General features: G+C 39.4%; 1 protein-coding gene across 1 annotated transcript in view; it reads right to left on the bottom strand.

The window, feature by feature from the left end:
- Nucleotides 1-716: 716 nt before the first annotated feature.
- The window catches only part of GNAT2 (G protein subunit alpha transducin 2), a 241,372-nt gene continuing 224,650 nt past the window's right edge, over nt 717-17,438 (bottom strand). Inside the window, exon 8 of the mRNA XM_044076872.1 lies at nt 717-1,921. Coding sequence (XP_043932807.1) covers nt 1,731-1,921 — 191 coding nt within the window. The 3' untranslated portion in view covers nt 717-1,730. The remainder of the gene's footprint in view (nt 1,922-17,438) is intronic.

Genomic DNA, 17,438 nt, shown 5'->3' with positions numbered 1-17,438 from the left:
ACCACACTGCAGCGAGGTCTTTTGCTACTACACTGACTTTTCTTATACACACAGGTTCAGGGTTACTTTACTAGCAACCATCAAACAGTGAGTCTGCTTCTCACTCTTTTAACTCTATAGGCCAAGAGCCCTTTGACCAAATGGACTATTTCTGTCTAGCGCATATAAGCCAGTCTTATCCCTATTTTTCTACGTATTTGTAAAACATAACCTTACTTGGGTTTAATTATAAATATGTGTAGTCAGAGCTGATAGACATGCAACATTTACTTACTGCTTCAGGAGTTATGGTGGTATGCACACAGGATTGTGCATGCATGCGCGTGCACACACACACACACACACACACACACACACACACACACACACACACACACACACACACAAATGTTTCCATATGCATGTACTATATAAACTATTTTGAAATAAACAGTAATCTTTTTAGACTCAGATTTCACCTTAGCAAAAAAGCATTTTTATGGGTCTAAAACACTTCGGGTGTATGGTGAGTGCAGTTTTAGTCACCTGCAGGTGTTGTTATGACAGTAATGTGGTCTATAGTGGATGATTTTAGTCTAGGTAACTTTTGTTTATGCCACTTATTTGTCATTGACGATAGTAGAATTGTGATGAATGACAAAACATTTCTGATGTTATAATTAGATGTACAAGGAAGACAGGGCACATTTATACACAGATTTCATTATTCAAACCTGGAATTTTAAATCAATGTTTAATTGTTTTTGCCATTTAACAGCAATATTTGAAGACAGTCATGTTATAAAGAACTGGAATTTACATATTCTTGGTTGTTTGCCAACATTTCTTCAAGATAAAATATATTTAAACTCTGAGGCCTTCAGTTGTCAGGTTTTGTTTCTGCTTTTAAAACTGCTGACAATAAGTGGTTTATTTTCACAAGAACTGCAATATAGTTCTAAGCTACAGTTTGCGGTATTACAGTGAATGATCTTTTTCAAAAATATTAGTTGACGAACCTTACTGGGCATGTTGTAACACTATAAAAATAGACTATAAAAAACAAATCTGTCATTGTTGTTAAAGTTACAGACAACCCATAACCTAAGCTGGCAAAAATCCCACTGATACACTATTACATTCTTGTCATCCTTTATCATATTTTATTTTATTTGCAGAGACTTATTTTGTATGTTTATGAAGTAAAGCACTTAAACTTGCATATAGCAGTGGAATTTATATACCTTTGTATGGTTTATTTTATTTATTTATCTTTGTTTACCAGGTAGTGCACTGATCACAACTGACCATTTTAGGCATACCCCAGGTAAAGCAATTTACAATAAGTACATGATATATAAAAAGTTGGAAAATACAGCAAGAATGAACATGTTAAATTAATACAATCCATAAAACAGTGATAAAAGCGTGCATACATTACGTCATTATTTCAGTGCAGAATGACATCATGGAGTTGATAAAATGAGTGACGTAAATGAGTTAGACGTTTAACTCTGTAACCCAGCATAGTGTCCTAGTATACGGTTTGGTTATGTACTAGAGCAAACTATATCCTTTTATGCCCTCAGAAGAAAACATTGATGTGAATGCTAAATGTGGGTTTACAAATTCTGCTGTTCATATGTTCATTATGTTAGACATGTCTTTCAGTGCTTCATCAGAATATATTTTTCTGCTTTCCTTAAAAAAGAGTTTACCAAAGAGATTTATCTATTACCTGAAATTGACCTTTAGAAGAGGCCACAGTCTTTAAGGTTTTCTTTGATAATGATGTCTGTTACAGCATCAAACACAAATTTGACATTTTTTGTGTCTGTGGCACATGTCATATGACTATAAATTTCTTTAACATCTTTCCGCATGTTGAGGTCCAGGAACTGAAGTTTGATGAAATTTCCAGCATCTTCAAAAGTGTTGGAACCTGTTATGGCAAAAATTACATTTAAAATTGTATTAAGTTAGCAGGCAGTTACTGCATAATATGGTCACCTGAATGTTCTGTACACATTAAGTAAGACAGCAGCCTTACTGAGATTCAGTCCTGTTCCTCCTCCTGTCTATTAACTTAAGGCTCTGAATACCTCAATGCAGTGATCTCTCTACTGGGCCTTGGCTCCTCAGAGAATCTGTCATACTTGTTCTAGCCTTACTCCAGGTATATTCATATAGCGAGGTTATTGTATAGTTGACATGAAATATTACCTTATAGAAAAAGTAAATATTCGTACATATGCTGGTCCATCTATGTCACAGTGCACCTACCATTTACAAAAGTTTGGCCCTTTGTAGCATATATGTGAGACTGAGGGATAGAGAAATTTGTTAAGTATTTACTTTGCCCTGAGAATCTTTAACTCTCCTCCAATCCCCATGCCAAGAGGATGCCTACAATATTTTCCCTGACAAGTTTAATGGCTTATTTTTCTTGCTAAGGAGAGTGCATAACAGTTGTCATTAAGCATGGCTGAGCTGTGTGAATCAAAGACAAATTAATTTTATTCCCCTGTGGCAAAATAAAAAGCAGCAATATGCTGTACACATTTACGCTGACAAAAATAAATGCATTTTGTTTTCCAGGTCATTTGACTGAATAAAGCAAATTTGTGGACATTTCTTATATTTCTTTCCATTGTATTACTTCAGAGTGGGGAAAAAGGCAGTGAGGAACAACAGTCTATGTTCTTTAAGTTTTTGCAATTGGTCCTCTAAGTGGCTGGCCCTCAAGGTTCCTCAGCCTTCCAGCTATTTCATGTTCCCTAGAACCCTTCTCTTAACCTATACTCTAACACTCCGGACAGTGCATTTCTCCTTGAGCCCACATCCTCTTCACAGTAAGCACTTGCTTAAGTCTGACCTGAACTGACTGACAATATGATTGATATTTTAGCAATAGCATTTTGCTAGACAGCTGCATTAGTACAGAGGGATAAAGTACTAAGTATGACCCAGGTGACTCAGGTTTAATTAGCAGTCCAGGCATTTGTTGGAACTTGTATAAGGAAAAGAGCAACAATGAGGCTTTTTGCCTGTCTTGAATGGAGTTTGTACAGCATGTTTCTAGTCCATTCTGCATGGCTGACTCACCAGTGAAGACTGGGGAATCACATGGGAGGACATTACCTGCAAAAGGGACAGGATCAATGGTTATGCTATGCGGGATTGTGAACATGTGCCATGATGGCTCATTGCACACTTTCCTTCGGATGTGTTAGGCATGTAGAAAGCAGACAGTAGAGCTTAAAACAAAAATCTGATGTCAGCCATGTGAATGATAATTTCCAAATCCTAGTTAACTCATTTTGTGGTGGTGGGGAGGAGGAGGATGGGGGGTATTACCCTTGGGTATGAATAGGCTCATTGAGTGATTTGGAGGAGGAGAGGGCGCAGTGAAGGGATTTGGCCAAAAAAAACAGCAAAAAAGAAAAAAAGTGCTCCGTGGAAGCTTGTGTAACAGGTGCTAAACATTGGAAGAGTGTCAAAATATTCTTTAATTCAAAGAAAAAATCATGGAAAGAGATTTAAAGATAAAAAACAGAGGCTAGTTAATTAAAAATGCTGTTCTGTTAGAGAACATGTCCATATCCTAACCTTTAAGTATCAAAAGAAGGAAGAGAAAGTTGCTGCTGCACAAATATCTGCAAACAATCTCTTCATGTAACCATCTCTGGAAGTTGTTGCTCTGTCCAAGGAATCCCAATTAACTGAATCAGCAAGCTACTTGTCTTCTAATCCTAGGCATGTCATACTTAAGTTGGCTGTGGAAGTCAAGGCAAGAAGGGTTTATTTCATTATTGTTTAATCTCAAATAAACATACAAAAGCAGGTACACTAATTTAGAATAAACTCTTGACATTTTCTTGTGTAGTAACTTAGGACTGCTCCTCGATGAGACGTTGTATCCCTGAAAAATAAATAATTGTTTGCTATATATAATAGAAAACTTTGAAATCTCTTTGTGAAAGCAACAGCAACAAGGAACAGTGTTTTTAAGGAAGAAACCAAATATTAGCCCTTGATTCAAACTTATAAAGATCAAAGTTTTTTCTTTCTACCCAACCAAACTATTCTGAGGAAAAAATGTCACTGCCTGCTAGCATAAAGGCTGTCATGATAACGAATGATTCAACCCATCAGAGAAGCTTCAGACATTACCAAGAGTTAGAAGCAACTATGCCATACTGAGAGCAGGTGGAAATGTACGTGAACACAGATGGATAGCTCTGGCATAGTCTGCCTAAGTTTATATGCTATTCTAGCATACACTAGCTTTTCTGTAAAGATATTCACAGTGGAGGCAGAGAAGCAGGTTGGGAGACTTCATAATAAGGGTATGTAATAGAGCATCCTGGAACCTACCATGAAAAGGAAATAGTTTCTGCTTGGGCACTCCTCAGTGAGGAAGGAAGAACTAAAGGGGAAGGAACCTGCCTGGGATGTTGTTAAAAATGTTGAGGGGGGTATAAATCCTGAGAATCTTTTGCAGTGACACAGGGCTGGCAACTGGATCTTGGTGTCCATTTAGGAACAAATAGCTTGTCAAGAAAAAAAAAACAAATCAGGCCATGCATGAAGACCGTGTGGAATCATACTTGAGCAGCTGCATAGTGACCTCCAGAGGTTGCAACTGTCTGTGACACTGGTGAGGTTAGGATGCTGCCAGTCATGGAGTCCAACCAGCAAATGAACCAACACCCTAAATTTCAGGAGGATTTTTGCTTCATTATGAACTAAGGTCTGTCTAAACCTTTATATACTTATACTCCAATGTATTTGTCCACAGGAAAAACATGTAGAAATGCAAGTGATTTATTTGAATGATTTATTTAAATATTCCTCATTTCAGGATGATAGGAGCAAGCCAAAAAAAAAAGGCAGAGGACAGACAGATATTGCAGAAAGAAATTTCAGCTTTTTTTCACAGGGTCCATGATGTAGTAAGGAACTCATAATAAAGATAACATGATGACTATAGTACAAATAAGTGGACAAATTGACAGTGTAGACAAAAATAGGGTGAAAAGAGAAAATACAAAATTAAAAAAAGAAGAAAGGTAATGACTGCCAGTAATCAAAGTCTAGACAGCAGGCTGGCTGATCTGTGCCTTTATTTATATTGTAATTTAAATTTAATGAAGGAAGAATGCTTTAGTACTTATGGAGTCACAGAGAACTATGACTGTGGGGTCAGGGTACCAGGTTACACTCAAAGGTCATAAAGGACAGGAGATGAAGGAACTTTTAGGGATGAGAATTAAAGCTGTACAACAGAGGAGTAAAAAGGGAACAGATGCAGTGTGCTGGGTCACCCACCAAAAGGTAGTGAAATATACCACATTCCGCATGGGATTGTAAGCAAAGTCCACTGTCAGTGGGAGGAAAGGGATGAGAAAGGGTGAAATATACCACATTCTGCATGGGACTGTATGCAAAGTCCACTGACAACAGGAGGAAATGGACAAAAAATATGAAATATACCACATTCTGCATGGGACTGTATGCAAAGTCCACTGTCAGTGGGAGGAAATGGGTGAGAAAGGGACAGGCACAGTATAGTTAGTATGACAAAGGAGAGAAGAGGAGGCTGCCTATGAATGACTAATACTTGGGTATGAAAATGAACACCTTGGGTGCTGTCCCAGCAAAAGACCAAGGATGTTATCAGTGTTATTGTCAGTCTTGTACTAACACCTACATGGGAGCAGGCCACATATACCATGTATTCTCATATGAGGTAAGAGAACAGGTAGCACTAGAAAGATAACCATATGCAAAAAGACTGACCCCCCCATACAAAGGGATTCTCAGCAAATGTATAGCACAAGATACTAAATATAGGAAGCCAGTTATCTAATAACATTGCATTTTCAGTTTTACAAAAAGGCTTGTGGAATCATCTTTGTTGAATCTCTGTTGTTTTGCTCCACATTTGCCTGTCTGTTTTAGCTTTTATAAGGCAATTTCCCATGTTGTGAAATTTCTCACCTAAACTCAAGAAGACTCATTTTTATTTTACCCAACTCTTCTTCTATAGCTACAACTGCCCCTCCATTGTTCTACAACCCCTCAAGTGTGCTGGGTAACGCAAACAAGGAGTTTTGGTTCTAGCCATTCCCTGTCTGCCAGCCAATACTTTGGATAATATGGGGGAGATGCTGTTTGGATTCCTCAGAAGTCTATGTATTTCTATGCAACAAGTTGACAATCCATATTCTGTTTCCCTACTCCATGTTGAGAACATATAATTATGTTGATCATTGAATAATCAAGCCATAATTGGTTGAAATTAGTTGATTTTCCATCTAAATACTGACACAGAATATTTTGTGAGGGACTTTGAAGCTTATATTGAACTGTAACCCTGTGTGTCTAGTACTTCATTCAGTCATTTTTTAGTTACCCAGTTTATCCAGTTCAAGATTAAATGGTAGCCAGAACGTGTACCAACACTCACTGGATGCAAAGCAGACAACTGATCTCAGGTAGGATGTCAGACTATCATGGACACACATTAAGATACTGCATGCATACCAATCAGTAGTTTGAAGGATTGCTAGGTCACCTACGGTACATCTTTTATAAGTTCTAAATGGATTGTGTGTGTAAAGGTTGTGCTGCTGCTTGTATACAAGCTGTAAATGAGTTGTTATATCTTGGTATCATCATTCTCCAAGAATCAGTACAAAATGTGCATAGATTTGTAACATACATCACAGAATGTGCTTGTTCCTGTAGAAATTCAGTTTCTCAGCTTGTCACTGTTTGTGAAGGCATGTTTACAGATTAGCTGGCCTGCTTGCCTTCAAGGAATGTTTTAATGCAGTGTATACATCAGGAAAAGGAATATAGGGTGGAGGGGAGTGCAACTTGTCTTATTTAGATAGTCATTTTTTAGATGTGAGATTGGTCTATGAAGTCTAAGTATTTTATAACTAAAAGTGCATCTGATTGTACTGCATATGTTAATCTGTTAGTCTGAAGTTGTCTAGTCTGTGGAAGGTGTGATGTCTTGTCAATATCCCACCGGCCTGCCACTAGTTAATGTGACATCCCTTATTATCCTGGGTCAGTAACTAAGGAGCTTCAATCCTCACAACTGACTCTAATGTGAGACTGTCACTTAATCTAGAGTAATATTTCACAATTTTCCCCTAAGAGTACAACAGGAACACGCACTATAATCTGGAACTGGACTGTATACTTCTGTCCTCCCCTAATTTAACTCCTTATTACATACTTCAGAGTAATGAAATAATACAGTAATGCTGCCACCAATCAGAGTGTCTTCATGTCCTTCTAAAGGGGTGTCCAGTTATGAAAATTAAATATCAAAATGAATGATAGGTATGACCAGAAGTGACCAGGCCTTCGAGGTGACCTAGGGAATATCAAACAGGTATAAGCACTCTCTAATCCCTAAATAATGCACTAATTTCCAGCAACAATGTAAAGTAATGAAAAACATTTAATACTAAGTAAAATGATTACAAGAATGTAAATCAATAACTTTCAGTAAACACCAGAATCAAATCACCAGAAATGTAAAATAAATCTGTAGGATAGAAGTCCATCATATTAGAAAAAGTCTATCTTAACTAAGCTTTCCTAATCTAACTATAGAATACTATCCCTGATCTACACTAAAGCATAACAGCAAAGCAAAGACAGGCTTACAGTTTTTGGTGAGTTCTCTTTTCTTTGGGTATCACTGCACAGCTCTTCACAAACTACTCAACACTTGACTAATTGCTCAGTACTTGACTAACTGCACAGCTTAACAGTCTCAATTGTCTTATTTTACAAATAACAGTCAGCTGTGTAAAAGAGTTACTTTTCCTATCAGCTGTTCAAATAATCACCTAGCTGTTCAGCTGATTATCCATAGTACTTTAGAATATCCCTCACAAACATGTGCAATGTGAAATGTATCAAAACACTGACATATTCTTTAAACATTCTGTTTAAACAGGGAAATACTCAAAAAAAACTTGTTTACATTTCACAGTTAGACATGCTGGCATACAATGCAAGTTAATCTGAGAATATACACAAATCTCCTGCCAAACATGCTAACACAGATGACAGTGTTTTCATTCTCTTCACATTCCTCCCCATGACTCAAGCATGATTCATTTTCTTCACATTTCTCCTCCCCTTATGACTCAAGCATGATTTTCAAGTGACCATTTAAAACTGACCCTTGAGAAAAATGGGTCTGTCTGGGAATATCAGCCCACTCCTCTCCTGGGCAATTTGTTTGCATTAGCATTATTAACCTCACTGCAGCATTTTTCTCCTTATGAGGAAACTTGGTTGAGCACAGACCCCACCTCATAATTCAAAGTATCTACCTGTACAATACATTCTTTATTGTAGTCTGGATTGGCTAACACCGGGGTCCACCTAAAAATCTCTTTTAGTTTTGCCTCTTTACAATCTATGGTCCACAAATCCTTGTCCAGTTTATTCTTCCTAGTTAGGTCAGTAAGGGGTGCAGCTATGGTATGTAATTGGGCACAAATTTCCTATAGTACGCCACTGTCGCTGGAAATGCTCTCACTTGTTTCTTAGTAACAGGAGCTGGCCACTAGTGAATAGTTTCCACCTTGACAGGTTCTGTCTGGCCTGATTTTACCACTTCCCTCTCTGTGTCCTAAGTAAGTGACATCTGCCATACCCACTTGACACTTACTGGGTTTAATGTTAATCTTGCCCTACTTAAGCTATCCAAAAACTCCCTCACATGTTGGTCTGCAAATGCCTATAGCATAGTCTTCATTGTAAAACTTAACCACTCCATAAGACTATTAGTCTGGGGATGGTAGGGGGTGTTCTTTAAATGTTTCACCCCATAACACGTCCACAGACAAGTCAACAGGTCTGACGTGAAGTTGGCACCTTGGTCAGGCAGTATTTCCTGTGGAAAACCTACTCTGCTGAAAATTTCTAGTAAAGCTCTTGCCACACTATATCACTATCACCTGCAAAAAGAATATTAGGGACTTTAGCTATAAGTGACAAACGGTAGGCTCTAGGCTCTGCCAACTGCTGCACTATCTCACCTTCCAGTCCTCCCTTAGAGTCCACTTTCTATACAACAAACCTTCCTTCTTTGCCTTAATATCCCCTTCCCAAGGAATATTAGGAACTATAACTAAAAGTGGCAAATGGTAGACTCTAGGCTCTACCAACTGCCGGACTACCTCACCTTCCAGCCCTCCTTTAGGAGTCCACTCTTTATACAGCAAACCTTCCTTCTCTGCCTCAATATCACCTGCATGAGGAATATTAGGGACTATAGCTAGAAGTGGCAGATGGCAGACTCTAAGCTCTACCAACCACCAACCACCAACCACCGTACTACTTCACCTTCCAGTTCTCCCTTAGGAGTCCACTCTTTATACAACAAACCTTTGTTCCCATATACAGACTCCCCACAGGTGCCTCCTTAGCCATCTCCCTCAAGCTTTGTAATATAGGGTTGATAAGTTGAGCCCATCTCAACTCTACATTTGTGGCCCTCCCAAGTTCTCCTTCCACAGGAAGCCTAGTATCTTCTGATAGATGCACCTCTCTGTCACTCTGAGTACTATCAATCACCTCCATCCTTGCAGTCACCGTGTTCAGGGGAACATCAGTACCTCCCAGAAGCTCTGGTTCACTTTCAGACTTACTGCTACAGGATAGCTCCTTCTCTGAAACAGCCACCACACTAATTCCAGCTTCAGGTATGAGATCTGTCTGGTTCTCTCTGAGACTACTGGACCTACATGCATGTCTCCCACCCTGACTATGTGTCACTGCATGCACACAAGGCACTGCATCATCACAGTCATTTCCCATCAGGACATCTGCAGGAATAACCTCAAACACACCTCCTTGCTTGCTTCTTCTTCCACCCTCCAAGTCAAGATGAACCCTAGTCAAAGGTATTTGGAACAGGGTTCCTCCCAATGCTTTGAATGGAGTAGACTGCCCAAGCATTGCTCTTCTCTAACCACTGCAGGCCTCACAATGGTTATGTCAGAAGCTGTGCCCCTCTTAGCAGTTATCTGTTTACCATCTACTAAGACTGGATAGAAATGCTGGTGATAATTTGGCACCACAGTTGTTTCTAAACAATTTACCTTTGGCAGTTTGTCATCCACACTTACTGGCTCCCTCAACATCGGTTTCTCACCTTGCCTTGATGGACAGTTGGCTGCTATGTGTGCCCTCTGGTTACACTCGAAGCATCTAATCCCAACCATGCACTTGGATTAATAGTTTCTCCCATTATGATGTACTCTGTTGGAGTGATTTAGACTGCCCCCTGATAGGTTCCCTTATGCTGCTGTAAATCACTGGGTATCCCTTTCTTATGCAGTGGTGCTCTGCTTTCCAAGTAGAGATCCCCTTTTCTTCCGAACTCCCCTGCAGAGATGCATTCATCATCTGCTAAACAGACTCTCATGTCATCAGGCAAAGTACTGAGGGCTTGTTCCCTCACCAAAAGGTTTGTCAATCCCTCAGAAGTGGTGACCTGACACCCATTCGCCCAGCTGTGAAAGTAAGTACTTAAGTCAGCAATATAATCACGTACACTTACATCTGCCTTGAGTCTATGTTCACAAAACGTTTTCCTTCAAGCTTCAGTATGTGTTATGCTATGAAACTGTTATGCACTGTAATCAGGACACCTCCTCCCCAACTGTTGTGGGACAATAGAACTGGTAATTAAGAGGGTTTAAGTTGGGTAAAGCCACTCACATGGGGGGATGTGGGGACTTGCATACTGCATGCTGATTGTGATGTGTGTAGTTCTTCATTACTTGTGATTGATGAATTGCTTCTGGATCATTTGGGTCTCAGCCTATTGTAAGTGAAGCCTTTTATGGAGATGTCTGAAAGTTATAAAACTGCACCTTGTGGTTTCACTAGTTAGCAACAAGTGCTATTAAACATGTCTTTGCTGTGTGCTTGAAGTAATCACTAGACTGTGGTTATTTCTGCCTCCTGTTTATACACAGTAAGTTTTAAATTAAGTGTGAACCTAATTCAGGAAAGTAATCTGAAAGCTATTCCTAAAACCTTTGTTAGGCAGCGCATTTGGTAAAAGGTATAAAGGTGTGGCTTGTCATCCCCATGTAGTTTTGATATTTAATATAATTTCATTGTGAAGCAGTTTATTGCCCTTTCATTCTAGAAGCCTATACAGTTTCTGCATTTTAAAAGCTTTAATCTCAAATGCACTGCTCTAAAAAATCTCTTGACATTCATTTCTTGAACATATAAAACTTGCTTGCGATCAGAAACTGATCCTAATCCTTTATGTATTGTAATGGATGGATATTATTAAATAAAGTACTTTTTGCGGTGTTTAACAATTTCAGCTCAGATATTTTGTGTAGTTGTTTTCATGTGCATCAGATTTTCCTTGCATTTTATATGTTTCACTTGTATATTTGCTAAGGATCACCCCATGTCACTGTTAACACTATTTTGGTACATGCCTGCATTAGATATTTGTTATAGAAGTAATGCTACCATGGGTATTGTTAACCAGTCTTCTTTTTGGCAACGTTGTGATTTGTTAAGACCTTGTAAAAACTCTTCTGGGGCACACAATGGCAGCTGACAACACCCACATAGTGGAACATGTATTTTGTGTCATTACCATGTTTTTAAGTGCAGCTTCCTTAAAGGACCTTACAGTGTTCTTGAGATCTGGCGCAGCGGTGGCATTGTTGCCTCACAGCAAGAGCCCGTTCGATTCTCGGCTTGGGTTGGGAGTGCCTTCTGTGTGGAGTCTGCATGTCCTCCCTGCGGTCGAGTGGGCGTTTGAAAGACATGTGTTGAATGGGTGTGCCATCATTGAAGGTTGGGCATCAGGCTGGCAACTCAACACCATGAAAACCAACTGCCAATCATTAGCGGACCAGAGTTCAGCTGTGGCGACCCCTAACCGGGAAAAGCTGAAAGATGAACAAACAGTGTTCTTGAGATCTAACGTAATCTCCATAAGACAGGGTACAGTTAGCTCTAACAAGACGTCACTTGAAAACCTATAAAAAGAATGCAGAAAAGGAACTTAAAAAGGGACTTTGTGCCCTTTGCTGCACTCTGAAGATTCCTGCTTTGCATTTCACTTCCACTACTTGCAATGCTAGACAAATGAGAAAGCAGCACAAAAGCTCCTAAAGATCTACTGGTTTAGTTGCTTATAATTTTTCACATGAAAGACTTAATATGTTGTAATACTTCACCTCCAGATAAATCAATCATTATTTTTTCCATACAGGTAGTTTATGCCTCTCGTTGATCTCTCAGCTTCAGCAGAGACCTGATAGTCCCTGTTAGCTGCTCTGGAGTGAGAACATGCCCACTAGCTATGGAGGTAGGACAGAAAGTGCAGGAGATTTTCACTAATAGTAGCCACTCCATTCTCTGCTGGTGTTGCATCTCTGCTTATTGCTGATTACTGTAGTCTTATGGCAGTTAAAGTCACTGCTCAAAACTACTGCACTAGAAATTAGAGGGTTACCTTTGTGAAATACTTTCATTATTTGGCTGACTGCTATATTGTAATGCACTGAACCTATTTCCTTTATGGTTACGCACCTGAAACTACCCATTCACATTATCTGTACCTATTACAGTTACTGCACCCCGATCCATTGGGTTAGACTACTTGTTGCTTGTTGTTTTTGCTAATTAGGTAGAGACCACATTACTGTATTGGATAAAGCTATTTGATTTAAATTTGCCACTTGTTACTGATTGCTTTATTGATTGTACATATTTTCCACTTGTGAATACTAGAGTAGTCACAGCTCATATTCTTTTAACTTTTTAGCCATATGCCATATTATCACGTTTTTCTAGTCCAACCAACTATCTCCTCTGTCTTATACCAATCCTGTTTTGTTATACTCCTTCATCTGCAATGGCCAGTATGGAATATCAGTCAGTTTTTGCCCCATTCTGTAGCTAGCTTGATAGCATTAAGTATTTTGAGGCAGTTTAGTAACTGCCACATGTTTACATAAACACTTAATTGCTACCTCATAATGATTCATACACCTTTTTTGTTGACTGCATAGCCAAACTAACCACAAACCTTCCCATCTTCTCTCTCTCTCATAGTCTCCCATCCACTGCCTTTCCCTCTAACACTCCACCTTTCTTAAACTTATCCCCACCAGCAGCATTAAAAAACTCCTCCTTAAACTAAAGCCTTGCTCCTACTCTCCTGATAATCTGCCTCCCCCTTCCTTAAGATGGCTGCAGACAGCATTGCCCTCCCCATTTCAATTCTTATCAACAGGTCCATCCAAGAAACCTATGCCCCCTCACTCTGGAAAAAAGCATTTGTCAGCCCTCTCCACAAAGGAGTCAGTAGCACAGACACTACTAACTTCCATCCTATAGCTATTGTCTCACCTCCTTCTAAAATCCTCGAAAAGTGCATTCATCACCAACTCTTGCCATACCTAACACACAATCATCTTCTTACCCCAACGCAACATGGTTTCAGGCCTGGCCACAGTATTACCACTGTTCTTCTGTCCTTCCTTGACACCATTAATCATGCTCGCGACTCTGGGAAAATTGTATCCACCCTTTACTTAGATTTCTCCAAAGCCTTTGACACTATCTCACATCCTCTACTCTTATCTCAACTTTCCTCTCGCAGTTTCTCTCCTTCCTCCATAGCCTGGTTTGCAAGCCATCTCTCCAATAGACAACAAGCTGTTATGGAAACATTCCACTTCATCCTTTCTCAACAATCCCTCTGGTGTCCCCCAAGACTCTATTCTCAGCCCCTTACTTTTCAATACTTTCATTAACAACTTTTACAAATCCATAGAAGATGCTACACTGATCCAGTATGCTGATGATTCCACAATTATCTCTCCCTCCAAACTCCTTCAGAAAAACCAAACAGCCTTCTCCAGTACTGAAACTTGGATGCTAAACAACCATCTCGCTCTCAGTGCTAACAAAACAAAAATCATGATATTCCCTCCTTTGAGAAATTTCACTATAGACAAAAGCTCCCTTTAAAATAAAAAGTTAAAACAACACTCTAATCAATATTGTACCTCACACCAAACTACTTGCGGTCACCATTGACGAACATTTAAAATTCAATATCCACATCCAAAATAATGTCTAAAAACCCCCACCAAAAACTAGGTCTGCTGTGTAGGCAAAATCGCTATCTAACTGCTTCTACCAGACATACCCTACCCTCTTCCTACCTGCTTCCCTCTCTTAGGTATGGTGCCCCTCTATTTACTCATCTCCAACTTAGCCTGAAGACAAACTGTAAGCCTGCTATAACAAAGTCAGTAAATTTGCTACAGGGTCCAAGTACTCTACCCATCACTGCCATTCCCTCCACTCCCTAAACTGGCTTGAGCTTCCTAATTACCTGAAATTCATTCAGCTCACAAACTCATATTCCAACCCTCCATCTGTCCCTCTCTTTCATCTATTTTAATCCCTTACCTCCCCAATTGTACTCTTAGGTCTGAAAACCAAAACCTCATTAAAATCTATAAACCCCTTCACCTTCCTGGCCAATTACTTCTATCACACTCCTTAGCTAAATTATGGAATTCTCTCACCCCTCCCTCCGCTGTATTCACAACCACTCTAATTTCAAATCTCTCCTCCATTCTTACCTTACCTCAGACTGGGACTGTTCCTGCTCCCTTTACACCTAAATTACACTGTTGTCTCTTTCAAACTCCCCTTCAATCTCATCTACTATCACCTCTGATCACTAACATTATTGTTAAAACAAACCCTAAACTTGTGTAAACACTTTATGACTTGTACTTTAATTATATTATCTGTATTACTTTTGACTTTTTCTATATTTTAACATTTGTGTTTTTTTAAACGTATACTCCATGATTTTGTATTTGTATTTTAAATTGTATATTTATGCTTTTGTATACTGTATATTCCATACTTTACTTACGTTATATTTTGTAAACTGCTTTTGGAGCTTTTCTCCCTGGGTCGTCACTGAAAATGGCCTCTGCTAGACCCAGTGGACTTCACTGGTCATCAAACTGTAGTAAAATAAATAAATAAATTCACTATCTGTGAAGTGTTAAGTATTTGCTTAACTTAGAAGCTACCTTCCCAAATCAGAATGCATTCAATAAGCACAGCATAGGTTCATAAGTTCATAGGAGGTTACTATGCTAGCAGCAGTAGAGCACTTATACGCCTAGTCATGTTAATCCCAAGTTGCTCCATTTGTCCTTGTTAAGTGAACGTATTTTGTAGACCTAGTCTATGGTCAACACACACTCCCCCTGTCCATGATGGACATGGCTGCCATCCCCAGGGTGAATTTGCAGTCTCCCATCCATTTGTCTAGGTTGCACTTGAAAAGAGTCAGTGAGGAGCTCTGCTTCATGGGAATTGGAAGTTTGTTCCAGAGGAGCAGCAATCTCTTTGAGACATATTTGTCTCTCCAGCCTGCTCTGTTAATGTCACAGGCTAGGTTATGATCCTTAGAGTGAGTGACTTTTGTGCCATTAGATTTGTGTATGTAGAGCATATCCAGCATGGCAAGGTCAGAGACTGTCCTGTAGGCTCAGCACAAGTCTCCTCTCAGCAGCCTATATGATAAAGAGTACAGTGACAGGGCTTTTAGTCTGTCCACATACATCATGGTTTTGAGGCCCTATATTTTCTTGGTAAGGACCATCTGTGGTATCTCAAGCTGCTGCAGGTGTCTGTTGAGGTACATGCAAAACAGAGTATTCTACTCTATTAGTGATCTGATGAGGGTCGAGTACAGTGGGGCTATAACATCCTTAGACCTGAATGCGATCCCCTTACTTATGAGGTATGTAAAGTAGAATGCTTTCCTTACCACAGAGGAAACTTGGTGATCAAAGTTCAGATTCCTATCTACCTTGGTTCCTAGTTCTCACACCACTGTGTTTGAGCTCGGGGGGGGGGGGGGTGTTGTCAATACTGTAGTTAGCGAGGAACTCTACTTTGCCAAATGGAATAATAATGCACTTTTTTGCATTTAGTTTTAGACCATGCTATTTTCACCAGTCATTTGTCTGTGTTACCCCTTCCTGTAGTATGTTAACATCACTGGGGACTCAATGATTGCACACAGTTTCCAATCATCAGGATACTTGGTAAGCCAAAGTCCATCTAATTTAGCCTGGACTTCTCAGAATATTCACACAGATCACATATCTCTTCCACTAAACCAACCTAAGCCGAGGTTTTTAAGAGAACACTCCCTAAGCTTCTCAGGCTAAAGATTAAGACAGCTCAGACATTACTTCACAAAGCAATACACTCACCTTCACCCTTCATACCTACAGATGGTACACATTCCTCTAAGAGTCACAAGGGCACAGACTGCATGTCCTTATAGCCTGCTGAAATTGCATCAAGCAAGCAATAATGCCCGAATGGGTGTATGTTAATGTGTAATTAAGGCCCGCCCGGGGTGTCATCAGGCCCGACACCACAGGCGGAGGGCCACTCCTGGAAGGACATTAATTACACATTAACACTCACCCTGGAGGGCATTATTCCACTTAGAGAATGGGCTCTCTGTACAATTGTTGTGTTTTACTTATATATATTTTTTGTTACTATTTATTTTTTTTAGTATATTTTTGATGTAAATGTTTCAAACTTTCTGTAGTATATGTTAATGATGTTTGAGGAAGCATGTTACAACCAAAATATAACATTCAAAAAATCACCAGGTTATTTACTTTATTTTTTGGTACGTTACTCCTAAATTGTTTTGGTGGCAGTCACTGGAGACTGAAATTATGAAATAATGACATATTGAGTTTCAGACATTTTTTCCCTTCAGAAAATTCATGCTAACATTTATTTTAGCAGCTTTGTAATTTTATAAGAGCAATAATTAAGTTTCTATTTTATAACCTTTGTTCCCCCTTTATTTTAAGCTTTATCCAGATTTCTTCAGCTGAAAGATGCAGAGGTTTGTAAACCTCTTCAATGCTGCTGCTGCTGTCAGTAGCCATTTCACGCACTCTCACACACAAATCTCTGCTTCATACAAAAAATGCATGCTAACGAAAACCATGTTATTCTAGCAACTTTATAAGAGCAATATTTAAAATCCATCCCTATTTTCAGCCCTTTGTTTCCCCATTCTTTGTGGCTCTGTCCAATTTTCTTGTACACAGAGCTATAGTCGAGAGGTACGCAAAGATTTTATGTGATGCTGCCAGGGATCGCTCGATTGCTCTCACTCTTCACTTTCTCCCACTCTGTCTCACACACACATGCACACACACATGCACACACACACGCACACACACACGCACACACACACACACACACACACACACACACACACACACACACACTCTCACACTCTCTTCTGCTTCATGTACGTATTCACTCACATCACAGACAGCAACATAAGC

This window comes from Protopterus annectens, chromosome 7.part0 (genome assembly GCF_019279795.1).
Source record: "Protopterus annectens isolate FY-2018-M chromosome 7.part0, PAN1.0, whole genome shotgun sequence".
Classification (NCBI taxonomy): Eukaryota; Metazoa; Chordata; order Ceratodontiformes; family Protopteridae; genus Protopterus; species Protopterus annectens.
This window is presented reverse-complemented; position numbering and strand designations above follow the sequence as displayed.